This window comes from Hemibagrus wyckioides, linkage group LG25, assembly GCF_019097595.1.
Source record: "Hemibagrus wyckioides isolate EC202008001 linkage group LG25, SWU_Hwy_1.0, whole genome shotgun sequence".
In the NCBI taxonomy this organism is placed as follows: domain Eukaryota; kingdom Metazoa; phylum Chordata; class Actinopteri; order Siluriformes; family Bagridae; genus Hemibagrus; species Hemibagrus wyckioides.
This window is the reverse complement of record NC_080734.1, coordinates 15812266-15840001: the sequence shown is the minus strand read 5'-3', so window position 1 is coordinate 15840001 and position 27736 is coordinate 15812266. Positions and strand designations below refer to the sequence as shown.

The window sequence follows — 27736 nt, the reverse complement described above, 5'->3', positions numbered from 1 at the left end:
ATAACACTGAAGGAGTCTAGGAGTGTTAGTGATTAGTAGAGGCATCCTGCAACGGCAAACTGACAAACGTGTGAGATGATTCATTATGTGAGAGCTGAAACAAAGCCATATGACTCAGACGGCATTTTGAAAAGCTCTGATTGTTTATTGGTTTGATTGTGAACCCCCATCTTTCTCTCTTTCTCTCTCTCCCTTCTTGTTTGTGTTAATAGAAAACTCTGTTCACATTGGGTTCTGGATCTCAGGCCTCGAAGTCTCCATCTCTGTCCAGCAAGCAGCAGCATCAGCAGAGTGCAGCGTCCATCCTGGAGTCATTGTTCCGCTCCTCTGCCCCGGGCATGTCCACTTTCAGAGTGCTGTATAATCTTGAGGTACTTTATTTAACCTGGTTAAATTTTTAGATGTAGTCATGGAACAAACCCCAATAACCCCTTTCCTCTTTTTTTTTCCTCAGGTGCTGAGCTCAAAATTGATGCCTACCTCAGATGATGAGATGGCAAAGACTAGTGTGAAGTCCTTCTGTGAGAATTTTCTCAAAGCTGGAGGTCTTAGGTAACAATCTGCTGTAGTTGATATATAACTGTGACTTCATAGCTGTGGCTTAAGTGAAGAAAGCAAAAGTATATTTACAATGTCTGTGTGTGTCTGTGTGTGTGTGGCCAGTCTGGTGGTTAATGTCATGCAGAGGGACTCCATCCCCTCTGAAGTGGACTACGAGACCAGACAGGGAGTCTACTCCATCTGCCTGCAACTCGCGAGGTCTGTTTTTCTCCTTCGTCTCAAGTTAAGCTTAATTGGAATGAATTCATGAAGTTTAATATCTGTTCCTGGCTTCTTCTGCAGATTCTTACTAGTAGGACAAACAATGCCAAGTATCCTGGATGAAGAGCTGGGTAAAGAGGGCGTGGACACGCTATCCTCAAGGCCCTTCCGTAACGCGGGCAGGCAGAGCGGACGACAGCTCTCGCTCTGTGGGACGCCCGAGAAATCCTCCTACAGACAGATGTCCATGTCTGATAGGTCCTCCATTAGAGTGGAGGAGATTATACCAGCAGCCCGTGTTGCCATTCAGGTATAAACACATCTGTGTGGGTTTGCAAATGAAAGATTCTAATCATTTCAGTAAATGTGCTGTCTCATGTCTGTTGTTTCCATAGACAATGGAGGTGGGGGACTTTACTTCTACAGTGGCCTGCTTCATGCGCCTCACCTGGGCTGCAGCTGCTGGCCGATTGGACCTCGTGGGCAGCAGCCAGCCAATCAGAGAGAGCACTAATTCTCTGCTGCCTCTGGGAGTTCGTAGCAGGGTTAGCAGCACAGGTGAAACACAGACCCACACAAGTAAAGCTTTGATGAAGCAAAGCCATGTTAAAGTCAGAAACCCTGCTAAAAGGGATAAACAAATCCACTTCCTACTCAAATACCAATTTTAATTGAATTAAAATATCCAATATTTTCTTAGTTGCAGTCCAACTTGATGTTCTTCCTGCGTCTCTTAAGTCGTCTTAAGGAATGAGCATCTGTAGATGAAAACCCCGGGTCTTTGTGATGATGGCCTTTGTTTATCAAATCTCCATGGCTTTGTGCCAGTGGATAAACAAATTAACAATTCTGCATCTAATTTGTTAAAAACTCATAAAACATACGGGTTTTATATAAGAGCTGACAAAGAGCCAAGTCAGAAAGGTCTGATTTATAATTTTTTATAAAATGATATTTGTCCCACATTGCACATATTTTAGTGTGTGTATGTTTCTGATGTTACTGATGCCGATTTTGGACTCACTTACTTATGAAATTGTCGGTGTGGATTCTTGTTTCCTGATCATATTTAACTGTACATAAAAAGGCCAATTTTGTCAGCCGGTGTGTTTTATTCTCTTTGTTTCTCAGGCAGTAACTGCAGCTCCAGCAGTGAAGGAGAGGCCACCACATTGCAGGCTGGCATCTGTGTCAAACAACAGTGTGTTTCCATTAAAGACACAATCATCGCCCGAGAAGCCCTTTCACTGTTGGTCACTTGTCTGCAGCTTCGCTGTCAACAGCTTTGTAAGAACACGCACCAATAAATGAATATGCTTTCACAAATACTAGGTTCTCTGGGATTTATGTGCAATGCAAGAACAAAAGAATATAAAACACTTTTTAACTCAGACATTTTGCTACCCGTGACCGGTTTCTGTCTGATTGACTTTCATGTAATGATGACATTTCCAGCAAAAGCTTTGGGTTTCCATCAAACATCTCAAGCACAAGACAAAATGTGTTTCTCTTACTTTTCCATCTGGCACAAACTAAAAGGACAGAATGTACAGACCCTGATTGATTTTGATTGAAGCTGAAAAAAAAAAAACTATTATGGTTATCAAAATCACAACTGTACCGTTGTTTCCAAATTTTTTGATGGTCTGTGATTTTTCTAGATCGAATCTAAGATTGTCTCCTCCTCAGTCCAGCTGTTGCTACAGGGAGGCACATGATTAAACAATCTCTGCATTTGAGCTCTTCACTGAAACTTGTTTGCATTTGCTCCACAGCTTCTTTCTACAACCTGCCCTGTGTGAATGATTTTATCATCGATATTCTGCTGGGATCTCCCAGTGGAGAGGTCAGTGGCCTCTCTCCTCTCTAAACAGGAGTTTCAGCTGCATAATAAATCAAGTTAATCCTCCTTGTTGTCCCTTTTTCCATACAGATCCGGCGAGTGGCATGTGATCAGCTGTATACTTTGAGTCAGAGTGATACTTCGGCATATCCAGAGCTACAAAAGCCCAATCTGTTCCTGTTAAAGGTCGTGTTGACTGCCCAGCTCCCTCTCTGGTCTCCCACCAGTGTCATGAGGGGCATCAATCAAAGGTACATATACATTCTTATAATATCTAAAGAGACAAGTGATCAGTGGTTCTATGGTTGTCATTCAGGCTGTTTGTTTATAAGTATATAGTCTAAAGTAGTATACATTCCAGCTAATGTTTTTGTTGTGTTTTTTATTTAGGTTGCTTTCACAGTGCACAGAGTATTTTGACCTGCGATGCCAACTCCTGGATGATCTGACTAGTAAGAGAGCTAATCCTTAATCAGTATTTTTGTTACCGGTAGGTTTAACGCCATTGCTTAATGGCAATAACGAAGCACATCAAAATATTATATCACAGATACTTTAGTCTCTACTGATAGACTCTGGTTTATTTCCCCCTGGAATTACTGATTCACATTAGTGTCACTTATTTTTTACGTGCCTTTGATTTGTTTGTATGCATCACGTTTGTAAAAGCCAACAATAACTAATGAAAGCTTTGTGTTGTTTAGACACAGAGATGGAGCAGCTGCAGATCAGCCCAGCAGCCATGTTGGAGGATGAGATCAACTGGCTGGATAACTTTGAGCCGACGTGGACCAGCGAGCTGGAGACCAGCGAGGCCGACAACATCCTGCAGGCCGGTCATCTGCGCCTCATTAAGACTCTGCTCTCGCTCTGTGGCAACGAGAAGGAGCAGTTTGGTTAGTCTGTTACACTCAAACTGACTCTCATTCACATGCACTCTGCTAAATATCTCTGATTATGTTGTCTTTGATCACATTATATATCGTTTGGCGTTTAAGGGAATGCTGTAAATGAGGTGCTCTGTCTTTTTGTTCAGGCCCCTCCCTTATCCAGCAGCTGTTGGATGACTTCCTGTTTCGAGCATCACGCATTATCCTAAATAGCAACAATCCTTCCAGCAGCACAGCTCCTCTCCATGACTTCCACCCAAAGTGAGTACACATGCAACACATCCAACAGCCAGACCCATCAAAACGTTTCCTCACATGCAATCACACACACACACACATGGTGCAGCAGTGCCATTACACACAGTCTACAAAAGAACAATTAAGACTTCCATAAATGCCTCCTACCAAATAACGTACACATGTTTTACTTTTACATTTTAAAAATCCATTTATTATTAGTTTTAGGTTATTAGCATACACGTCTCTCTGTTCAGCTGTTGTTATAGAAACCGTAACGTATAAGTACGAGCACAGTCCATAAACATATCATGCAGATTTCAGCCAGAGCTGCCGTACTGTAAAGCGAAAATAATGTCACGACATCGGCATTTATACTACTTACTTGAAATAGCTCACATCATATATCTTATATATATTGTGCACTAGATTGTGGAAATAATATAAGGATTTGAATGATATTCACACATTGAAATTTGTTCAGTGTACATTAGCTATCACACTCACCCACGTAGTCACACACTCCTCACACTCGCTCTCTTTTTATGTCTTCCTCCCAGGTGCAGTACAGTCAGCAGTCGGTTAGCAGCATATGAGGTGTTGGTGATGCTGGCTGACAGCTCTGTCACCAACTTGCAGCTTATCACTCGAGAGCTGCTCTCTATGCACCACCAGTCTGACCCCTCTCTCTCTAAGGAGTTTGATGTATGTCTTTGCCCCATTTTTTGACTGATTGCACACAGAATTGCACACTCTTACACTCAGTGACCACTTTATTAGGTCCTTCTCATTTGTGCAGTTGTCCAATAATGTAGCAGCAGTATGAAGCATAAAATCATGTAGATACTGGTCCAAAGATTCAGTTGCTCCTGGTCCAAAAATCCTAGTCCAAGTTTTCTGGGAATGTTTGGAAATCGCATATACAGTGAGGGGAAAAAATATTGGATCCCCTGCTGATTTTGTACGTTTGCCCACTGACAAAGAAATGATCAGTCTGTAATTTTAATGGTAGGTTTATCTGAACAGTGAGAGACAGAATAACAACAAAATCCAGAAAAACACATTTCAAAAAAGTTATACATTGATTTGCATTTTATTGAGTGAAATAAGTATTTGACCCCTTTGCAAAACATGACTTAGTACTTGGTGGCAAACCCTTGTTGGCAATCACAGACGTCAGACATTTCTTGTAGTTGGCCACCAGGTTTGCTCACATCTCACGTCTCAAGGAATTTGGGCCCACTCCTCTTTGCAGATCCTCTCCAAGTCATTAAGGTTTTGTGCCTGACCCTTCAGCTCCCTCCACAGATTTTCTATGGGATTAAGGTCTGGAGACTGGCTAGGCCCCTACAGGACCTTAATGTGCTTCTTTTTGAACCACTCCTTTGTTGCCTTGGCCGTGTGTTTTGGGTCATTGTCAGGCTGGAATATCCATCCACGACCCATTTTCAATGCCCTGGCTGAGGGAAGGAGGTTCTCATCCAAGATTTAACGGTACATGGCCCCATCCATCGTCCCTTTGATGCGGTGCAGTTGTCCTGTCACCTGGGGATGGTGTACTTGGGGTCATAGGCAGCATTCCTCCTCCTCCAAACATGGCGAGTTGAGTTGATGCCAAAGAGCTGGATTTTGGTCTCATTTGACCACAACACTTTCACCCAGTTCTCCTCTGAATCATTCAGATGTTCACTGGCAAACTTCAGATGAGCCTGTACATGTGCTTTCTTTAGCAGGGGGACCTTGCGGGCGCTACTGGATTTCAGTCTTTCACGGCGTAGTGTGTTACCAAATGTTTTCTTGGTGACTATGGTCCCAGCTGCCTTGAGATCATTGACAAAATCCTCCAGTGTAATTCTGGGCTGATTCCTCGCCGTTCTCATGATCATTGAAGCTCCACGAGGTGAGATCTTGCATGGAGCCCCAGACTGAGGAAGATTGACAGTCCTTGTGTTTCTTCCATTTGGGAATAATCGTACCAACTGTTGTCACCTTCTCACCAAGCTGCTTGGCGATGGTCTTGTAGCTCATTCCAGCCTTGTGTAGGTCTACAATCTTGTCCCTGACATCCATGGACAGCTCTTTGGTCTTGACCATGATGGAGAGTTTGGAATCTAATTGATTGCTTCCTTCTGTGGACAGGTGACTCTCCCCGAGAGTGCTCCAACTGTAATCTCAGTTCGTTACCTGTGCAAAATCAGCTGGGGATCAAATAATTTTTTCCCTCACTGTAAACAATTCTGTAGACTTTTGTACTGCTGCCACATGATTGGCTAATTGGTTAATTATGTAATAGTTCTTAATATACTTGAGGGTATACCTGATTTGATTAGATGCCTTGTTGCACACTAAATTAAAATAGCAGTAAGATGCAGTGTGACGTTTGTGTTCGTGTCATCTCAGTACCTCCCCCCGGTGGATGGCCGCTCCATATCAGGTTTTGTGGGGCTGAAGAATGGTGGGGCAACCTGCTACATGAACGCAGTCTTTCAGCAACTCTACATGCAGCCTGGCTTACCTGAGGTGTGTGTAACAGTGCCATTGTTCAGTTCTGGTCACATCACAGTTCTGTGGTAATCGCTTCTGGCACAGATTTAATGGGCTCGGTCCATTTTATATTTAAATGGTATTGGCAAATGTGTATTGGTGAAATGGACAGTGTGTGGGGTTAGCTGTTTAAACACACCATTTCCACAAGATGGAGCTAGATACTACAGTAACATGAGATCACTGCATCTGTGTAATGGCAGATTTATTTATTTCAGGCTATCCTATCGATAGAAGATGATACCGAGAACCCAGAGGAGAGTGTGTTCTGTCAAGTACAGTCCCTTTTTGGCCACCTGATGGAGAGCAAGTTGCAGTACTATGTGCCTGAGAACTTCTGGAAGGTGAACATAGTGTGAACAGTTTATATGCATATACATTAACAGAGAATGGGCGGTCATGTGGGAGGTCAATAAAACACCATCTTACTATCCTCAAAATCATTCATGTTAAAATGTATGAATGTATGTGTGCAGATCTTTAAGATGTGGAACAAGGAGCTCTATGTACGAGAGCAGCAGGATGCCTACGAGTTCTTCACCAGCTTGGTGGACCAGTTGGATGAGCATTTGAAGGTAATTAGTTTTCTTACTGTTGAAGCAATGGGGCGACAAAACACTGAGTAGTTTCTCTGATAGTCTTATACGTTGAAAAGGATTTTTCATTATCGTTATATACCCTGATATTATTTACCCTAATAATGATTTGAATGTAAATGGTTGATTTAAATTCACCTTCAGGGCCTATTTTTATAAAGGATGCTTCATTTAAACCAGGCTTTTAAGCAATATAGCGATCAAGAACACTGCTTTGCTGAATATCATGAAGGCTTGTGCCTACAGCCATGCTGATAATGAGTGCATTGATCCACAGCTGGATTGAGAGTTACATGCTGTCATATAACATGCAGACTGACAGTGTAACAGCTATTGCTAGAATTAGATTTAGAATTTAATGTAAGCAAACACAGTGATATAAACAGTGAAATGTCCCAGTGTTGTTGTATTAAATATCGGTGCTCTCGAAACACCGCTCAACCAATCGTTTTAGTGGACCGGTAGTATCTGTTGTATAATTGACATTAAAGTCCATTTTACTTTCCTTCAGAAAATCGGAAGAGAGCAGATCTTCAAAAATACATTCCAGGGCATTTTCTCTGACCAGAAGATATGCAAAGACTGTCCACACAGGTCAGTAATACTGTCAGAGCAGTCGCTGTTACAGGCACTGAGAAGACTTTATTCAGTCTATAAGTGCTCTCTATTTCTCTCTCTCTCTCTCTCATCATATTTACAGGTACGAGCGTGAGGAAACCTTCATGGCACTGAACCTAGGGGTGACATCGTGTCAGAGTTTGGAGATTTCTCTCGATCAGTTTGTCAGAGGAGAGGTGCTGGAAGGCAGCAATGCTTACTATTGTGAAAAATGCAAAGAGAAGGTGAAGACCTGTTCATACCTGTGTAGCCTTTTACCTGCAGTGCTTGCTAGTGATTCATAACACTAATACATGTGGATTAAAGGGGTGTGTGTTAATAATGTGTGTGATGTTGTTTATAGAGGACTACAGTGAAGCGCACATGTATTAAGTCATTGCCCAGTGTGCTGGTTATCCATCTCATGCGGTTTGGCTTCGACTGGGAGAGTGGACGCTCCATAAAATACGACGAACAGATAAGAGTAAGACACTTTTATTTCTATCGACTTCACATACTTAATATTTTACCACGTCACAGGAAAACTGGCTGTCTTTACCACTGTGATTAGTAAACTGGTTCCTTAACCAAAATGATTTTTGCGGACAGACAGTCAAGATTAGAAAGTAGCCTAAAGTGACATCCACTAAGTTTTTTTTCTCCAGACCGTAATATATCCATTTCTCTTCAGAAAACTGTAACTAATTTGTTTCATCCTGGTCTCACTAGTTCCCCTGGGTGCTGAACATGGAGCCGTACACAGTGTCTGGCATGGCTCGACAAGACTCCAGTTCAGATCACGGAGAGAACAGCCGGACAGGAGAGGCTGGGCCTGGAGGCTCTCCACGCAAGAAAGTCACCATTTCCGAGAACTATGAACTGGTGGGAGTGGTGGTACACAGCGGTCAGGCACATGCAGGACACTACTACTCTTTTATCAAAGACCGTAGGTAAGCACATATTCACCACTTCTCATCTATTTTCCTTAAAATAGGAAATATACAGCACTTTCTTAGCAGAGCATTACTTAGGTTCACAGCCCATATACACCATTTGTGCTACTCACAGCCACATCTTAAACTTTTGGCCCTAAATCTTGGGAAATGAGGTGCTAAGAGATTTAAAGAAGTAAATCTTGCACCTTTGCTGTGTATGAGCGCTGTTACTGATTTGGCCCGGTGCCTTTTTACAAGTGGTTGTGCGTGCTCTAATAACTTAAACAGGTCCAGATGCCTAGAAGAGACATGCTTTATTTTTAAACTGGAACAGCCACCCAGGGAACATAGGAATGCAGGCATGACCTGACTACACGAAGCTAAGCTAACATTCTGCACTTCTCTTCTCTTTTGCCACAATTTTTGTCTCGTCTAGGGGAGGGTCACGAAGCAGATGGTACAAGTTTAACGATAACGTCGTGGAGGAGTTTGACATGAACGATGAAAGCCTGGAGTATGAGTGTTTTGGTGGAGAGTACAGACCCAAAGTCTACGATCAGTGTATGTTACCCTTTCTCCAGATCCTTTTGTCCAGACACTCGACTCAACTGTATCATTAGTAAACCATTTGTTGAAAGATGTCATGCCCTGTTTTTCCTGTAGCTAACCCATATCCAGATGTGCGGCGACGCTACTGGAACGCTTACATGCTCTTCTACCAGCGCATCAGTGAACAGAACTCGCCCGTGCTGCCCAAAAAGAGCCGTGTCAGCGTTATGAGACAGGAAGCCGAGGACCTGTCTCTGTGAGTTACGCAACTTAACGCTAATAAATCACATGCCAGTGGTTTTTCTGAAGCTAATATTTACCTGTTTTCTTTCTCTCAGGTCTGCACCTTCCTCTCCAGACATTTCCCCCCAGTCATCTCCACGACCCCCCAGAGCCAATAATGACCGGCTCACTCTGCTCACCCGGCTGGTCAGGAAAGGAGAGAAAAAGGGCCTGTTTGTGGAGAAGATGCCTGCCAGGATCTTTCAGGTCCCATTATTTGGCATCCCACATCATACTGTCTGACTCAGAGAAAGAAAACAGATCAAAGCCCAGCTCCATCTGTCTAATATAATGCTAACATGACGGCATAACAGCTAGTTAGCGAGTTAAATGTATTAATACAAAATAAGTGAAATAAACAGATATGCAGGACATTGTGTTTGTGCTCCGTCAGCCAAAACATTAGCTAGTTGCTTTTGGCTTGAGGAAGCAAAACGCAGTGTCATGCATCATATACTATTTAACTAGTGTTCTGTTCTGATATCACACATAAAATAAATGTAAGTCTGGGTAATGATTCTATTTTCTGTAAGTATGTTTAACCACCAAGAAGACTGCGTGCACTAAGGAGGGAGAGTTCTGTGGCTCTGCACTATAATTTGCTTAGCTGACTCAGTGTTTCCACATACCTGTGTGTTCCTGATTCTAAACAGATCGTTTATTATCCCTCACTCTAATTAATACGTTTACTAAAAAGCCGGATCTCACAAGATCGGCCATTGTGTGTAGCGTAGCAGACAGAGGGATGTGGAAGTTAATCAGAGACCACATACCAGATGAAGCATTTGTTTTGCCAAGCAAATGCGAGTTTAAAAATGAATAGCCCTCAACACAAGATGTGCTTTGTCATAAGTACGCGGTGTACTGATTCATCCGCCCCGTGGTAGAGCGTGTGGTTAGTGCCCAGATGTTTCGCACATGTGTTACCAATGTGTTTAACACCCAGATGTTTTGTCTTACAGATGGTGAGGGATGAAAACCTAAAGTTCATGAAGAACAGAGATGTGTACAATAGTGATTACTTTAACTTCACCCTGTCGCTGGCCTCCGTCAACTCGGTGAGAATCTCTCCACCACACGTGGATTTTTACTGTTGCAAATAAATACCTAAATGCTTTACTGATTAAATAGATGTGATGGAAACTGGCTGTTCTTTTTTTTGTTTCCCCAATGCATGCAGACGAAGCTGAAGCATCAATCCTATCAGGCCATGGCAAAGACCAGCCTGCAGCTGGCTGTGCAGTTCCTGTTCCACACTTACTTACGTACCAAGAAGAAGCTTCGGTATGGGAGTTCACTTTTATCAAGTCATATAATACATACTAGAACGCTTTCTAAGGCCTATAGGCCCATAACACAAGCTTAAAGCCAATTTGCACTTACAGTGTGAATTCATGGTGTGGCTCTAGCTGTGTACTATACTGTATACTATGTGCACTATGTACTCTACCGTCTAGTGTATAAATTTTACACGGTTGTATCATCTCAAATGGAACAATCAACCTTTATTACTACCCCGCCTCTCTTCCTTTGCCTAAACAAAGCTGCGAGCGTTGAGTGCATGAAGTTCTTTCGGTTGATCAAGTGCACGATACTTGAAATACTTGTAGGCAAAAATAAGTATACCCTAGAAATATTCTCAGCTACAGTAAAACATTACTGTATTATAACTAAATAAATCTGTTTATGTACCTTTGCTAGGGTTGATACAGAGGAGTGGATAGCTACAGTGGAGATGCTGCTGTCTAAGAGCAGTGAGGCATGTCGGTGGATGGTGCAGTATCTGGTGGCCGCTGAGGGACGGGAGATCATCAAGTGAGTAGGAATGCGTTTGTGATATGATATACATACGCACCTGCACAACCGACTGGGGGAAGAAAACAACTCCTCTGTGCCTGCTACTAGTCAAAACATACTGATAAACACCAGTGTAACTGTAGCTTTCTATAACATTCTCTCTACAGTTTTCACTTTTCCTTAACTCGTGTGTCTTGTATGCATGCTTGTGCGTGTGGGATTTCGCCAGCAGTAATTCATAAGGTTAAATTGTTAGCATCTGTGTTAGTTGCGGGTGTGGCTGTTCTCTTTAGCCTTATTGGAGAACAGAGAAAGTAGGCCTCGGCCACGAACACATGGAACGAGTGGCCCGCATAATAAGATGCCAGCAGCGTCCAAGATGAAGTGTCTGCATGTATGCATGTGTGCTTGGTGAAACACTAGTGATGACGATGGGTGGGTTGTTGTGCACTCCTTCATGATTGGATACTTTTATCGAATGGTAGGACTGCCTGAATATCACACCACGGTACGTCAAGGCCAGAGAATGTGAAGAACTGGTTTACAACCCAAATGGCTCCCCCCACTTAGCTCTATCCTCCAGTTTTTCCCCAGTGGAATATTGGCAAGTGCACAAACCAACAACCCAACACTTATCTAATAGGTCTAATGCACAACATACTGACATGCATAGCTATCTTCCAAAACCCTAGAAGAAAGTGCCAGGACTAATGATGTAAAACATACGCTGTATCACTGTATGCAAACAGAAAATGATTATGATTAAGTTCTCTCTCTCTTTCTATGTAGGAACTGCTTGCTGGAGTGTAATGTACGTGAGGTGCGTGTAGTGGTGGCCTCCATCCTCGAGAAAACTCTAGAGAGTGCACTCTGTTTCCAGGATGCTGGGCTGGACTGCCTTTTAGACATGCTGCTGTCTTTGCTTGACAAGGACGTGCCAGAGAACTGCAAAAACTGCTCCCAGTACTTCAGCCTGTTTAGTAACTTTGCCCAGAGGGTAAGAAAGAAAGATCCAAATAACAAGGTGTTATAATCATGTAGTTCCTTCTCTATATATATTTGTGTGTGTGTCCATTCTCAGGGATTCAGGTCTTGCCAACTACTGTTAAAGCATGCTGCTTATCGAAGGATGCTCATCTTCCTGCTAGGTCCTAATAGACAGAACAATCAGGTATTTTTGATGATTATTCATGTTCAGAGGTTTAAAGTTCAGCCAAAAAATATTCCCACCACAGATTGAAGGATGCATGTTCTGCTTTTGAAAAGTTTTTCTCCCTCTGTTCACTTTAGAACCGCCGATGGAGTTCAGCTCAGGCACGAGAGTTCCTTCACTTGCATAACACACTTGCCCTGGTGGTGCTACACACAGACCTCACATCTCAGAGAACCGAAAGTAAGCACACACACACCCACACACGCACACACTTCTCACAGTATCAAATGCACACATAATGCACTACTATGCTTTGATCAGTGTATTGTTTAGGCTATGAATGTGAGATATTTTGATGTATGTGTGAACAGCCCCTGGAATGTTCAAGCATAGCTCCTCTGCCCTGGTGTCTTCAACCACACTCTTGCCACTGCACCCAGATGTCAACACACTGCTGTTCAAACCTGAGGGACAGCCTTACCTTATGGAGGTCTCACACACACACACACCCATATACTCTGACGTCTTGGAATTTTTTATCATAGACACCATGTATGTCATGCAGGGTTTTTTTTTTAACCCAGGCTGTTTGCTTTGTAGGTAATGTTTGCCATGCGTGAGCTCTCTGGACCACTATCCTTCCTCATAGAGATGGTGACATACTGCTGCTTTTGTAACGAGCCTTTCTCTCTGGGAGTGCTACATCTGCTTAAGGTAAGATGTGCAGGACTATACAACCATCAGGCATAGCATTATGACAATATGGCCCTTGTCAAACTCTCAAATCCTTACGCTTGCCCATTTTTCCTGCTTCTAACACATCATCTTTGAGGACAAAATGTTCTCTTGCTGCCTAATATATCCCACCCACTAACAGGTGCCATGATGAGGAGATCATCAGTGTTATTGACTTCACCTCCCAGTGATCATAATGTTATGCCTGATCTGTGTATATGCCCTCATATTGGCAACACAAAATTACACTTCATCCTGGAATCTCCAGTCATTTATTCTCCTTTCCTGTAGTGCTAACAATGCTAACATGATCTTTATCTGCGTGGTTTGTAGAATCAGCTCGAGACAGCTCCTCCTCATGAGCTGAAGAATGTCTTCCAAATGCTTCTGGAGATTCTGGTGAGTGACGTTAAGTAGACTCAAGAAATGGTATATACACGCTGTAAAGCCCTCCATTTGTATGGACCTGGAGAATTAAGACGAATCATTTGGAGTTTTTATGGGAAGAGTATTGAAAAACTTTACATATGACAACTTACGAGATCCAGAAGAATTTGTTTCTTGAAAAGACTTAACACAGACTACCTTATTGTTTTTTCTGTTTACTTTTAGATGGTAGAAGACCCTTTGCAGTCCCAGAGACTCAAATATGCATTCGAATCTGAGAAAGGGCTCCTGGGTAGGTATCATGCCCTGTTTCCATCATGGAAAATCTACACGGTGTCATGTGACCGAGTTGCCAAGTTGTTTTTCCCTTTTCAGCTTTGATGCATCAGAGCAACAATGTGGACAGCAGCCGCTGCTACCAGTGTGTCAAGTTCCTGGTCACTTTAGCTCAGAAGTGAGTGAATTGCATGTATTCTCTATTACCTCTCTTCTGGTCACTTTCCGCTTGTTTTTATATTGGGAAAAGTCTTCGGTATGTAATCCACTGGCAGAATTCACTCAGTGGACACTGATGATTTAGTGAACCTGAGCTGTCACACAGAACAAAATCTTTGTATGTGTTTTGACCAGGTGTGCTCCTGCTAAAGACTACTTCAAGGAGCTGTCTGGACACTGGAGCTGGGCAGTGCAGTGGCTGCAGAAAAAGGCAAGATACACTATTGAGCAAGCCTGTTTTCTCACTAGGTTACATTCTGCATTGTGTTAGGTATTCACCATTGGCTTTTTCTCCCATTATCACAGATGTCAGAGCACTACTGGACACCTCAGAGCAACGTGTCTAATGAGACGTCCACGGCTAAGACCTTCCAGCGGACCATCTCAGCACAGGCATGAAATTTCTATTTTATACAATGTCTTGCCCTTCGTGTTTCTTTTCACCTTGTATAGGGTGTCACTGTGTGTGTGTGTGTGTGTGTGTTCAGGATACACTGGCCTATGCCACAGCTCTGTTGAATGAGAAGGAACAGTCTGGCAGCAGTAATGGCTCTGATGGCAGCCCAGCTAATGAGAACTCGGACCGCAGTCTAAGACAGGTATCATACTATCAGAATATCCCACACTCTCTTTATGAAAGCATGTGTAGTACTGAAAAGACAACTCTCTTCCATTTTCTGTGTTTTCTTCTCAGGGCTCAGAGTCTCCTATGATGTTGGGTGACTCTAAGAGTGATTTAGAAGATGTTGACCCCTAACTCTCTACATCATCAGCAATAGGGGTACTTTTTGTACACAAGCAAAAAAAAAAAAAAAACAAGATTCCCTCCAATGGAGAGATATTGTAGCTCGATGCAGCCAATCGAAAGACTGCATTTGACCTCCTGGAGGGCCCAGGAAACGGATAATCAGGAAAACAAGAGGCACAAACCCAGCCATCGAGAGTTCTCACTGCAACTCGAGAAGTGAACGAAACGGGGAAAGCAGCTGGTCAAGGCAGGCAAAGGCTGAGGTTGTTAAGAGCGGAGCGCAACTCTCACTCTCACTGGATATCGTGTTTACTGAAGATCCCATCATGAAGCCCGAGTTCAGTTTGAACATGGAGGAGGTTTTTTGTTTTGTGTCACTTTTCACACACATGCAGGATTTAGTGGTGCTGAGGAAGGGTGTTTTAAACGTAAAAAAAAAAAAGCATAAAAAGGAAAGAAAAAGAACACTGTTTGTGGATATTTGCCAATATAATAAGAGCATTCATGAAAAAAATCAAAGCTGTGTTCCATAGGTGTAATTTCATATGTAAAATAATATTTTTAAGAATTCTATACTTTTTTTGTTTGTTTTGTTTGAGAGGTGCCTCGTAATCAACTCTAAGAGGATCTTGCTACTCTTAGCTACTTAAATGACAGTTGTTCTCTCTCTCTCTCTCTCTCTCTCTTTCTTTCTGTCTCTCTATCTCTCTCTCTCGCTCGCTGGTATTTTTTTTAATGCACTTTATATATGACTTCAGTTTGTCAGGTCTGTGAAGGTGACATTTGACAGGCGATCGAGTGGCCACGTTCTTTGCTGCTTTGCTTTCCTTTGCTTTCTTGCGTGTTTTTTTTTTTTTTCTTTCTTTTTTTTTCTTTTCTTTTCGTTCTGGCACTACCGGGAAGTGGAGGAGATGGAAATCAATTTGCATCGTGTTCCACAGAATTCACAACAACTCTGGTAACCGATACGATACGTTTGGAAATGAATGAAATATATGTATACGTTTCCAGACATTTCCCAAACTTGTGGAGATCAGCTGTCTGCATATAGCTTCCCCCCCCCCCCCACGTTTTCACACACACACACACACACAGTCCGCCTAAACAAGATAACAGTGTACCTTGGGACATCATGTGTGGGAGAAAAAAAAGTCTGGGAATCTTCCTTATTTTGGTTTTGCTTTCTGAAAGAGTGCCAGAACGAATCAAACGTCAGCTTATTGTGGAGGAGAGATTTCACCAATCGTACACTATATGCTGGGTTTTTATTCCCCTCTTTGGTCATGTATTTGTCTCAGGCTTGCTCGTGTTTATGTGACTGCCAGTATAAGTGACACACACACACATTCTCTATCTCTCTCTATCTTCCCGGACCGCTTTAGGCTCTTTTGTGTGTGTAGACGCACAAACCGTGTCTACTATGCACCGTTGCTGCATCTGACTCACCAAATCACATAGACACGCACATCACCAAACACCCAATGCCTACTGAGAGACGGGTGAGCTAGTCCGATCACACAGCCAACCTCACGTTGTTGCTTTGAGCTTTAACTTGGATGCTTGTTCAGGGGTTTTCTTTGCCAAGAGCTATTTTATAGTTATTTGCCTGTATTTGTTTGTCTGTCTGCCTTATACCATGTGCATGTGTGGCACATACACACACCACCACCACCAATGGCACTGTTGCCAAAAGAAAGAAAAGGAGTTGAGTGCCAAGGATTATTTGGTGCTTGTCATGATCCCTGGCCTTTGGTTATGCTGACTGATTCCCTCTTTCTCTCTCTCTCTCTCTCTCTCTGTTTCTCTCTTTCTCTCTTTCTCTCCCTTTCTCTCTTTCTCTCTCTCTCTCTCTCTCTCTCTCACCCTCTCCTTATAATGCCCCAACCCAGAGCCAGGATCTCAGCAAAGTGTCAGGGACGGTTGCTGCTTATTTTGTATTTAGTCTAGTACACTTTATTGACATTCATACAATGTTTACAGAACAATCTCAGCACTGCGTTACATAAAGGCATTTGTTTTCTGAGCGGAACGAAAAGGGATGCTGTGTGACTCTATCATGTTAATAGCTGTGCTGTTGTAGAGCCTAAACTGAAGTGATGACAATGGAGCGCAAAAAAAAAAAAAAAAAAACAATACAGAAGAGAAATGCTGTCGTTTAATCCCGGTTTCATCCGTCATCGTTAGCGTGTTTCTTCGCTTATGCATGTATGTTTGTGAATGTAAGTGTGAAACCTTGACATTAATCTCTTTGGGTAAATGTGTTTCGGAAACGATTACAATCACCATGAAACAAATGGAGGCTGTTAATGCTCCCGATGCCATATGACCCTCTGGCTCTTCTTCTAAACAATCAACAGACTACAGTTAGTAGTTAAGCGCGTAGGTCAGGTGAATTCCCTGCTTTTTATTTCTGTTTTCTGATAATCTGATGCTGAAATTCACATCTCTCTCTCTCTCTCTCTCTCTCTCTCTATATATATATATATATATATTTCAGTCTCCCATTAGACCAGGCTTGTCACTTTTCAACAGTATTCTTGTTTTCAGTTGTTTATCGGAGTCTCCTATCAAAGAATGAGCTTGCATCATCCCCACGATTGGACAGATGCTTGAATGTCACTCAACACTGGATCTTAACCCCCCCCCTTCCCCGTCTCCTTTTTCTGGCCAAATAGAAATGAAAACAAAAGTACAGGTTCGAGCAAAGAAGACACACCAAAAGTCGTTGAATTTCCATTTGATATAATAATGTTCCCTTCTTTTGAGCCTTTTTTTTCTTTCTTTTTTTTTAAATACTGTTGATTGACCTGAGCTGGAGACACAGAAATGGTTTTATTACTTGCGCCTCTGTGGATGGTCGGAATTGGAAACTGCATGTGCAAACCACATTTTAATTTGTAAATCAGAGTTTGATTATGGGAAGTATTTGATATTAAAAAAAAAAATGAATAAAACTGGAATGCAGAACATTTTATAATTTTTTGCGAAGCTATCATTTGTGTCCTCAGAGTAAGTAAACTCATCTCGGTAACCGGATTTTACTCAGCATTTATTCAAAAAAAATGTCCAAACACATTTACACAGACAGAGCTAGTGGAATACAATCAGTGCATGCAAGAAGAAGTAATCATGAGATACAGAAGGATTTATTAAAATGAAACCAGCATACATGAACAGTAAAGTAGGATTAAAATGTATGTGCAGTGCTAACAGTAGTTTTAGACAAATTAGGTATTAGTATTAAGGATGGTTAATGACTAGCAGAAAATATTCCACCACTAGACTAGGAACTGTATTTTGCTCGAACCTTTAAAAGTCTGTTGTGTGACTATGCAAAATGTTTGAAAGGCTAAACTCTTCCTACATATCAGAGTGTTTGTTGGAAGCAAGGAACTTTTATTGTACGAAGAATCTTTGAGGAACTGATTTTTCTAAATGTATTTATTCATTTTATTTTAAAATATATATATATATATATATATTTATATATATATATATATATATATATATATATATATATATATATATATATATATATTTATATATATATCTGTCTGGAACGGCTGATGAATGAAATGCATCGTGGTCCAATATACCATGTCATGATGGACAGAACACTTGGACCTGATCGGTAAACTCTCATTAGGAGTTTTGCTCATGGGATTTGTTTTCCTGTTGATCAAGTGGCCGATATCTGCAGCAGATGGCGATAGCAGCAGCTCCTTTAACTCCTCCGAACATCTGGATCACGCAGGTGTTTCCTCGTGTGTATGCCCCATGAGTGACCGAACCATGAGCCACTGCATTACATCCTGTAAGCGTCCAGGAGTCCTCACACGACACCTCCACCTGGTGATGAGTCAGAAAAGGTAGTTTAAAACAGCTTTTTAGATGTTTCATTTAGTTCTGCAAGAACAGTAGGACTTGTAGAGAACTGACCATCACACCCATTTGTTCTTTGTTCTTTGTGGAACATCCAGTACTAGATTCAGTTCTTCTCTGCAGTTATAAGAACTTTGATTTCCACTAGCTGATGGAGGATTAGTGACCATTCAGCTACAAGAGCATTAGTGAGATCAGACACTGATGAGGTCTGGGGTGCACTCGGTGTTCCAGTTCATCCCAAAGGTGATCAGTGGGGTTGAGTCAGGGCTCAGTGCAGGACACTCCACACCACGTCTTCATAGAACATTGTCAAGCTAGAAGTTTGTGCCTCTTAGTTGCATTGAAAGAAAATTGGAATGCTACAGCATATAATGATATTTTAGCCATCTGGGGGCTTCCAATGTTGTGTCAACAGACCTACATTTAGGGGTGATGGTCAGATGTCCTCAAACACATATTGTGTATTTCTATCACCCTTAGATGGTAAAATGGTCAGTCCAGATTTCTTTCTCTGCCATTTTATACAGAAAATATTTATCTATAATAATTGAATTGAATTGTATTGAAATATATATTTATCTAAATCACATAAAAGCTAGGCTTATAGTAAGGGTGTCAAATCTTATCCACAAAGGTCTGGTGTGGGTTCAAGCAGGAGCCTGTTTAGATGATCTTGGCTTTCATTAGACTCGAGCGTGGCTTCGACTTGGTTGGAATTCAAACCTGCACCCTCACTTTTCCAGTTAAGGTTAGACATATACTCTATACTGGTAAACTTGGTCTATAATATGTTTAGGTTTGGCAACATAAGTGCATTTAAATAGTCACCTGTTCTGTAAATTCAGATTGGTGGTGTTCGATCAGATGGCATTCCAGATTCGGAGCATGGCAACAGGAGGCATGTGATGTCCCGCCTTCTCCAGCAGGACATGCTTTACTGTTGCTATGAAGAGGCCATGAGAGCTCTGCTACATCTTGGGACCTGATGTAGTGAGAGCTGCATCCTACACATGAATTAAAAGCATAAAAATGCAGACCTAGGAGTGTAGGTAGCATGATTTGGAGAAAAAAAAAAAAACGGGCTAATAATAATAATGCAAGTTATTGATAAATTAACTGAGAAACAGCTTTCTATCTGTCGAGTGATATTTAATTAATTCCCAATCCTTATCTCCACCACACATTACAACTCATACCTGTAAGCTGATACTCTTGGCTAGGGCACTCTGCGTCAACGCCCACATGGAGGCTGGAAGTGGCCTGGCACTTTACGCTGCTCCCAATGCAGCAGCGAGCTACAGCGTACACGCCCTGGCCTCCAATGCTGTGATGGGCCTCACATACTTTCTGCCCGTCCCGTAGCTGATGGTGCAATAAACAGTGACGCAGTTACACAATGCAGATGCCTTAAATGCAACCCAAATCTACCTCCCATGACTGAATCGAAGTGGACTTGGAATAGAAAATCAACATTTTTTGTAGAAATGGTACAATTTGAAACCTTTAGGAAAGCATCAAGCCAACAAATAAGGATGGATTCTATGCAACATTATTAAATAGCTAGTAATAGGTGTACTATACTCAGTTTCACCAATGTTCCTACTTGCAGTTAAATAAATGTGTTAATATTGAAAAAGAAAAAATATAGATAAAGTTTTAAAATGTTTGTATTTGCTTTTCTTAATGCAATGTTGTAAATATCTTACACTATTCCTTTAAAATGTTTTAAAAGCTTTCACTTTTCCCTGTGAAACACTGTGTTGTGGTGTTCAATACTGATTGATTTGGTTTTCCTTTACAGCTTTTTGTTTATTATTTATTATTGATGCTGCTAAAACTCCATGTATCACATTAGAATCCTTTAGAAAGCTATACCGTATTTCGGATATTCTGCTAATCTACTTTGGGTAAGAAAATCTGCCTGATGTTTCAAAAAAAAAAAAAAAAAAAGCATAGACAACTATTATTTCTTATGTCTGGGGATTGCCCTGATGCCCTAGTCATTAATGGTCAGGAGCTCTTTAGGTGGGAGGGACATTCTCATCATAGCAACACGAGCCAATTGCATGCATCTGTGAGCCCATGTATGTAGAAGAGTGATGCAGAAAAGTGACCAGATTGAAGGGAAGAAATTCTATATTGTTTATATTATTATAATGAATTCAGTGACCTCTATTGTCTCTCCACCACGCACTCCAGTTGGTGAGTAGCTGGAACAGCTGAACATCTCCTCACCACGCCGACAGCGAGCCACTGCTGTGTCGAAGCTTGACCTCTTAGACCAAACCGAGCGGCAGAGAAGTGTCTCACCTAGAACAACAGACACAGACATGCTTTCAATACATTTTAATATGTATGGTACAAGACTTTACATGAAACTGCATAGAAACCGACACAGATCTGACCAACCATCATATGATCAGAAAGAAGGTAAGACAGATCATTTACACCCTGAGCCCTGAGCTCTGACCTGTGGCAGTAGATGTAGGTAGAGCAGCCACCATGTCAGGGGTAGAGAGGAGGTGTTCAGAAGGCAGCGATTTCAGATTTATCACATGCTGGACTGAGTGGTGGCGGAGTAACTGTAGCACCACAGCAGGACTGGAACTGGGGTAAGCATTCAGAAGAACTGCAGCTATACCTAATTACACACACACACGCACACACGTATGAAAGCAAGTAGTAAAATCACAGTCTGATGGAAGTGTGTGTGTGTGTGTGTCTAACCAGCAACATGGGCAGCTGCCTGTGAAGTGCCACTCTTAGTGGTGAAGCAGGTGGGGCAATCACTGGAGGCACTGATTATATTATCACCAGGGGCGAACAGATCCACGCAGCGGCCCAAGTTGGTGCCTGTTGTTCCTGAATTCAGCGGCTGGTCATTAGCATTGGAAGCTCCTACTGTGATCACCTGCAAAGGGTTAGGATGATAATATTATCATCATCAAATCCAGGCCACAGCCGGTAGTGTAGCTTCCTCATAGCTCCAGCCTTCCCAAATCAGACCAATGGCTCAAGTGGTTAAAGCTCTGGATCATTGGAAGATCGGGGTTCCAGCCGCCACCGTTGAGCCCGTGAGTGGGGCCCCCAACCCACCCTGCTCCAGGGGAGCTGCATCATGGCTGACCCTGTGCTCTGACCCCAACCCCCAAGGATGGGATAGGTGAACTTCACTGTGCAGTAATGTATATGTGACTAATAAAGACAACTCGAGTTAACTTAAGCTCAAGTTACTGTCTGTTTAGTTTCCTGACTTCAACCTCACTGAATACTTTCGGGATGAACTGGAACACTGACTGACCCCAGACCTGCTCACCCACCATCACAGCCTGATCTTACTAATGATTTTGTAGCTAAATGATCACAAATCCCCACAGTCACAATCCAACATCTAGTGGGAAGCCTTCCCAGAAGAGTGGAGCTTATCAGCAAATACATATGGGTGTGATGGGCAGCTGTGCACATATTTTTGCTCATATAATGCATGAACGTATATCCCTCTATGAGTATGATGAGTGTAATACCTCTGGTTCTGAGGCTGGTGAGTACAGGCAGGCATCATCCTGGTAATTTCCTGCAGCAGCTATCAGAACTGCACCAGAATGTACCATTTCTCGACAAGCAGTGTTGAGAGTGCGACTGAACCCCCCGACAAATGGTAGTAGTATGATCACAGGACTGAGGGGCTGGACCTGCAGAGATGCATGGATGTACTCTAGACCTGTAAAAGAAAAAATGCATATAAAGTAGAGGCCATGTTTAAATGACACTTTTGCCATGACATTAACCAAGACAGATAACTTTGAGTGTTAGTTTGTCTTTACCTTTCAGTGCTCCAGACACAGTGCCTCTGCCCTGACAGTTGAGCACTCGCACAAGTTTCACACTAACGCCACGTGCCACGCCAGAGTCCCGCCCACTCAACACTCCAGCTATGTGTGTTCCATGACTGTCACACTGACTGGCCTGCCATAGATACAAAAACAATATATGGATGTCCAGATGTTACTTTATTCATTTTGTACTTCTCTCCTGTACGAGTCTGCAGATATTTAATATGCAGCGTCATTAATACCACATAGCATTAAAAAAAAAATTCGATAATGAGCTTGATCCTGATAAGGGCGTGTGTTATGCATGTTCTCAGCTGTCCCTGCAGGTTTCAACAGGAACATGTGGATTGACAGGTGTTTTATTATTGCATAGGTGTGCCCTGTTCGATTCGACTGTTTCAACATTTCTGAATGTCTACTGATTTTGATCCCTCTTGGTTTATAAGGACTGAATTTGTTGTTAAAACAGGATAAACCTACACAAAGACCAGAGGGCTGTCTATGGGAGTGAAGCAAGCCATTTTGTAGAGGGAAAATGAACCTGAGTCAGTACAGTATGTCAATTTGAAGAAACCATTATGAACTAAAACCCAAAAAAACAACAACGGGTGAGATCACGTCCACAAGACAGGGGTGAATTATAAGCCTCTAAGAAAACTCTAAGAACAGATATGTAAAGGCCATACCACACGATGCAAACCACTCATCAGCAGTAAGAAGAATCAGAAGACCAGATTGGAAATTGTCTGGAAACAAGACGAACCTTTACCAAAGTGACGGAAAGACCAACATGTGGAGAAAGTAAGGATCTGCTCATGATCCAAAATAAACAAGCTCATCTGTGAAGCATGGTAGTGGTAGTATCATGGCTTGGCTTGTGCTAGCATGGCTGCTTCTGGAACAGGATCAGGATCACTATTCTTTACTGATGATGAAACGTTTACTGTCTACATCCGTCTACTGAAAGGGCTCCTTAGGTCTCTGACCTGCCTGTGAACTCGGACTCCAGTCTCCTCAGGAACGCTGTTAAAGTCCGTCACCGTGACCTTTCCCTCGATTTCACGATGATTCGCCTGAACGCTGGTGTCCAGGAGGAAGACAGTCACTTGTGCACCATCATCTACATGGTATACACATGGGATTCTCATTTACATACACACATTCTCATTCTCATTTCCATTCAGAATTTTAACAATCTTTCACTCAAATATATGCATGAAATAAAGCCAACATGTGTCTGTGCAAGTGTCATATGAAAGTGCACTCACTGGGTGGAGTGTATTTTCCAGTCTCATGCTTGGCCTGGATGATGCGCTCCAAATTCCATGGAATGCCCTGGGCAAAAATGGACGAATCCTCTTCAATGTACGCAACATGGGGCAGCTTGAGAGCCTGTGAGCAGCACACAGAGTGAAATGTGAAGAGACGGGCAAGCGGGCTGTGTGATGTACTCTGACGCTCACTGGAACTCAGATTGGTAATAGTGCGAAGGAATCATATTTACATATCATCACATAGATATTGGGATTGTACAATTGTGTTTTTCTTTACTTTTCAGAGAAGATATACCGTTCTATAACCATTACATATTTTTTATGCAATTCAGACTTCAACAGGTAAGTCACATGCAAAATATACACATTATACTTTTCACACTGAACAGATTTTGTGAAGCACATGTACTGTATTCTCACTTATTAACCCCACCACCACACACACACACACACACACAGTCTCTTAATTCACTTTCACTTATCTAATCAAATATCATTCACATAATGTCAGATGTGTTTATTTGGATGCACTTGTACAATTTCAGGGCCAATGTCAACACCCAAAAGTCAGTATTTCCCATTATTATCATATCCTGGGAAATTACTTACAATAAATAACAATGAAGTCATTTATGAAATAAAAAAATATTACAGAATAGTAAAAAATTATTGACAATACAAAAGAATCTATTATTACAACTTCATTTATCTTTGTATTGTGTGCCCATAACTAAAAGTATATATTTTTGTGGTCTTAAGGAATACAACAGAAGCACACAGCAGCTTTAAACAATTCAGTGCATTTATGATGCCAGACTCACAAGTTGAGATCTATAATGTAAATTATAATGTATGGAAACAAATAATATTATGCTGTTCATTATTATTGCTTTCAGAAATTATTTATGGTCAAATGGGAAGGTTTTAGCTCTTGGAACTGGATCCATGCAATCAAATCAACCAGAATCTGATTACAAAACCATTACTTCCTTATTACTTACTGTGTAATTACCCAGTATTCATTAATGGTTCATTTATTACTAACTAAGATTTGTTCCTGCTTAGTCACTGCATACTTACCTTTATCCAACAATATTATACATTTACATGTCTGGTATTTTGCAGACACCCTTATCCAGAGCGACTTACATTTTATTTCATTTTATACAACTGAGCAATTAAGGGTTAAGGGCCTTGCTCAGGGGGCCAACAGTGGCAGCTTGGTGGCTCTGGAATGACTAGAACACACAATCTTTCGTTCAGTAGTCCAACCCCTTTAACCACTAAGCTGCCACATCCCAAGAGTTGATGGGTTTACCGTCAAATATTCTGATAAACCTTTATTTTATTTTTTTACCTTGATAGGGACAACACTAGCTGCTACAGAACAGAAAGACAATCAAACCAACAACAATAAGGCTGGCTAATTTACCATAGGGGGTTAGCACTGTTGCCTCACAGCAAGAAGGTCCTGGGTTCGAACAGACAGGGGCCTTTCTTTGTGGAGTTTGCATGTTCTCCCCGTGCTTTACTCCGGGTACTCCAGTTTCCTCCCACAGCCCAAAAACATGTACATTAGGTTGATTGGTAATTCTAAATTGCCCATAGGAGTGAGTGTGTGTGTTTGTGGTTGTCTGTTTGTATGTGGCCCTGTGATGGACTGGCAACCTGTCTGGGGTGTACCCCTGCCTCCCGCCCAGTATGTGCTGGGATAAGCTCAAGCAGATCCCTGTGACCCTAATTAGGAATAAAGCAAGTATAGACAATGAATGAATGAATTTACCAGAGACAAGACTTCACTGCTCATTTTAATCAGAAATCCGCAGAAGGCTCCGGAATAAGTGTGCATGATGTGGACAGTGTGTCCGCTCCTGGCAGCTTGAGAACGCAGAGTGTGCACTGTCCGCTGCACGTGACTGTCACGTGTTCCCTCCTGCAACACCACAAGGTACTGCTCTGGCATGCGCCATGTGCTCTGTGCAACACACACACACACACACACACACACACACTTAAGACAGCGAAACACATGAATTTTCAACTACAGGGTGTAATTCATTGTCACCGTGTTGATTTCAGTCTCATAGTGATTATCTAATTAATTAATCATGTGTTCATTCAATACTGGAATCTTTGTAGTATTGAAAATACATCCTCTATGAAGAAATGTCATCATTAAAAGTGTTCAAGCAAATAATATACCGACTGAAATGTGCCATGTGGCGTCATCATGATGCATGACACTGTTCTTTTCCTTACGATAACATTTCTAAATCTTTCTAGTGGTAAAAATGTCCCCTTTCAGTGGAAGCAGTTTAATCAGATTAATGCACGAGAACATTAGTGAGGACAGGTAATGTCAGGTGAGAGGACTGGTATACACCAAGTAAGTTATTCCAGTTCATTCCAAAGGAGTTCAACCTCATGTACTTATGGAGCTTGCTTTGTGTATAGGTGCATTGTTGTGCCTGAACAGGTTAGGACTTCTCAGTTCCAGTGATAAAATATTGTAATTCTACAGTAAACACAGACATGCTTTACAACTGTGTTTGACAACAGTTTTAGGGAAGAACCACTTACAGGTGTAATGGTCAGTTGTGACCAGCATCAAAAAGGAAGTTGACCACAAATATCATGAGGAAGAACAAATAGCATGTTTCACTTTATTACGTACAAGGTACTAAAATAATCATGCATTAGACATATATGCAGTATGATATATGAATATATGTATACACTATACATATTTAGCTAAAGGTTAAATCATGTACATAGCACTATGTACTAAACATCATAGATATCAGGAAAATATAGAATGTTACTTAAAACATTAAAAGTGTTTTCTTCATTTTCTGTGTTTGATTCAAAAATTAATATTTGTATTTTTAATATTATTTTATGAAAAAGGAAAAATGTGATTTACACTTTAGTGCTGTTTTTACGTACCTTTGTAATTAATATGTTCATACGAATTTTCTATACGTTTGGTTATGAATTTGCAAAATACTGAAGACTTACTAAACTCTGTTATTGTTTCTATTATGGAACACCATTATACGATACTCAGGCCAATATCGTGTAGTCAATTTTACTTTGTCTTAGATGTCCAAACATGTCATTAACATGATTTTGAGTGAATCATAGCAAGCCAGGTTTCTTTTAAAAACATTTTTTTCTTCACATGTAGATATTCAACACCTGGAGGATTTTAGAAATAGGATTTTTGTTTTAGTGATGTCTAGAAAGCTTAGCCTACACAGAAATATAAAACATCCTATATATATTTGTAAGTTTCTTCATCCTCCCTGGAAATTCTCCTGATTTTTCAGTAGAATAAAAAATCTATAATCTGTAATAAAATCACTTTCAAGCAAACTCCACCAATTGCTTGAAAGTAAAAAACAAAAAACAAAAAAACAAAAACACCTCTTTAACTCTCCTAACAATAATTATAAGGATTTGAAAGGGTGTGGATTGGGGGGGGGGCGTGTCTATAAAAATGACAGAGATCAATCTAAATACAAACAACAACATACAAATGGGGGGAGGGGGGGATTATTCAGGACCAGAAGGCAGATGTCCAAACTGGTTATTTACATTATTTAATATTTTCATTTCTATATTTTATTCTATTACTATTATTTATTTATGTATTTATTTATTTATTTATTTTCAGCTACGTCACGCACTTGGCTTAAACGATAATGTTATATATATATATATATATATATATATATATATATATATATATATATATATATATATAAAATTTCCATATTTTTGTTCACATTATTTGTTCTAGTAAAAAATTGTAAAACATCGACTATTGCACTTAACCTTTGTTGCAGTCTAACCTTTGTGCACCTGACGAATTCAGCCACGCGCTCCGCTTGAGGAGGAGGATGATGATGATGATGATGGTCCACCTGAGGTGAGTTGACCTGTATTTCTTCAGAGTGGTCACAAGTTGCCATCGTCGCCAGACACAGGACAAGGAAAACTCTCATTTTCCTTCAATAATTTTCACGTGATGCTCCTTGGTGTGTGTATATGTGTATATGTGTGTGTGTGTGTGTGTATTAAAGTATTGCTTATAAGTAATCCTCTGCAATAACGCGCACCTTGCAGGACACTCACTGGTTACAGTCTCACGCAGGTACCTGCTATTATTTGATGTTTATTATTATTATAATT

At 41.3% G+C, this 27736-nt stretch overlaps 2 protein-coding genes across 3 annotated transcripts in view; one reads left to right on the top strand and one right to left on the bottom strand.

Moving 5' to 3' along the window:
• usp24 (ubiquitin specific peptidase 24) overlaps nucleotides 1-16683 on the top strand; it is a 54915-nt gene extending 38232 nt beyond the window's left edge. For both annotated transcript variants that reach the window (XM_058379219.1, XM_058379218.1), the window contains 37 exons: nucleotides 213-371; nucleotides 455-552; nucleotides 664-759; nucleotides 844-1072; nucleotides 1158-1320; nucleotides 1894-2049; nucleotides 2538-2608; nucleotides 2696-2856; nucleotides 2996-3057; nucleotides 3310-3501; nucleotides 3642-3756; nucleotides 4293-4437; nucleotides 6133-6252; nucleotides 6495-6620; nucleotides 6753-6851; nucleotides 7384-7466; nucleotides 7573-7714; nucleotides 7834-7953; nucleotides 8199-8419; nucleotides 8841-8965; nucleotides 9068-9209; nucleotides 9292-9442; nucleotides 10198-10293; nucleotides 10416-10519; nucleotides 10937-11050; nucleotides 11822-12029; nucleotides 12114-12203; nucleotides 12323-12425; nucleotides 12557-12675; nucleotides 12786-12899; nucleotides 13254-13319; nucleotides 13533-13599; nucleotides 13683-13761; nucleotides 13938-14013; nucleotides 14109-14195; nucleotides 14291-14401; nucleotides 14497-16683. In XM_058379219.1, the coding sequence (XP_058235202.1) occupies nucleotides 213-371; nucleotides 455-552; nucleotides 664-759; nucleotides 844-1072; nucleotides 1158-1320; nucleotides 1894-2049; nucleotides 2538-2608; nucleotides 2696-2856; nucleotides 2996-3057; nucleotides 3310-3501; nucleotides 3642-3756; nucleotides 4293-4437; nucleotides 6133-6252; nucleotides 6495-6620; nucleotides 6753-6851; nucleotides 7384-7466; nucleotides 7573-7714; nucleotides 7834-7953; nucleotides 8199-8419; nucleotides 8841-8965; nucleotides 9068-9209; nucleotides 9292-9442; nucleotides 10198-10293; nucleotides 10416-10519; nucleotides 10937-11050; nucleotides 11822-12029; nucleotides 12114-12203; nucleotides 12323-12425; nucleotides 12557-12675; nucleotides 12786-12899; nucleotides 13254-13319; nucleotides 13533-13599; nucleotides 13683-13761; nucleotides 13938-14013; nucleotides 14109-14195; nucleotides 14291-14401; nucleotides 14497-14559 (4473 nt within the window). In that variant the 3' untranslated portion in view covers nucleotides 14560-16683. The remainder of the gene's footprint in view (nucleotides 1-212; nucleotides 372-454; nucleotides 553-663; nucleotides 760-843; nucleotides 1073-1157; nucleotides 1321-1893; nucleotides 2050-2537; nucleotides 2609-2695; nucleotides 2857-2995; nucleotides 3058-3309; nucleotides 3502-3641; nucleotides 3757-4292; nucleotides 4438-6132; nucleotides 6253-6494; nucleotides 6621-6752; nucleotides 6852-7383; nucleotides 7467-7572; nucleotides 7715-7833; nucleotides 7954-8198; nucleotides 8420-8840; nucleotides 8966-9067; nucleotides 9210-9291; nucleotides 9443-10197; nucleotides 10294-10415; nucleotides 10520-10936; nucleotides 11051-11821; nucleotides 12030-12113; nucleotides 12204-12322; nucleotides 12426-12556; nucleotides 12676-12785; nucleotides 12900-13253; nucleotides 13320-13532; nucleotides 13600-13682; nucleotides 13762-13937; nucleotides 14014-14108; nucleotides 14196-14290; nucleotides 14402-14496) is intronic.
• A 1386-nt stretch (nucleotides 16684-18069) lies between these two features.
• pcsk9 (proprotein convertase subtilisin/kexin type 9) lies at nucleotides 18070-27736 on the bottom strand. Its single transcript, XM_058379222.1, has 12 exons — nucleotides 27397-27736; nucleotides 25326-25517; nucleotides 23537-23660; nucleotides 23255-23388; nucleotides 22260-22401; nucleotides 21960-22156; nucleotides 21163-21346; nucleotides 20906-21076; nucleotides 20606-20745; nucleotides 19632-19797; nucleotides 19264-19439; nucleotides 18070-18399 (listed from the first exon to the last, which is right to left on the bottom strand). Exons 1-12 carry the CDS (start codon nucleotides 27547-27549, stop codon nucleotides 18193-18195), a joined length of 1986 nt encoding a protein of 661 aa, XP_058235205.1. The 5' UTR covers nucleotides 27550-27736; the 3' UTR covers nucleotides 18070-18192.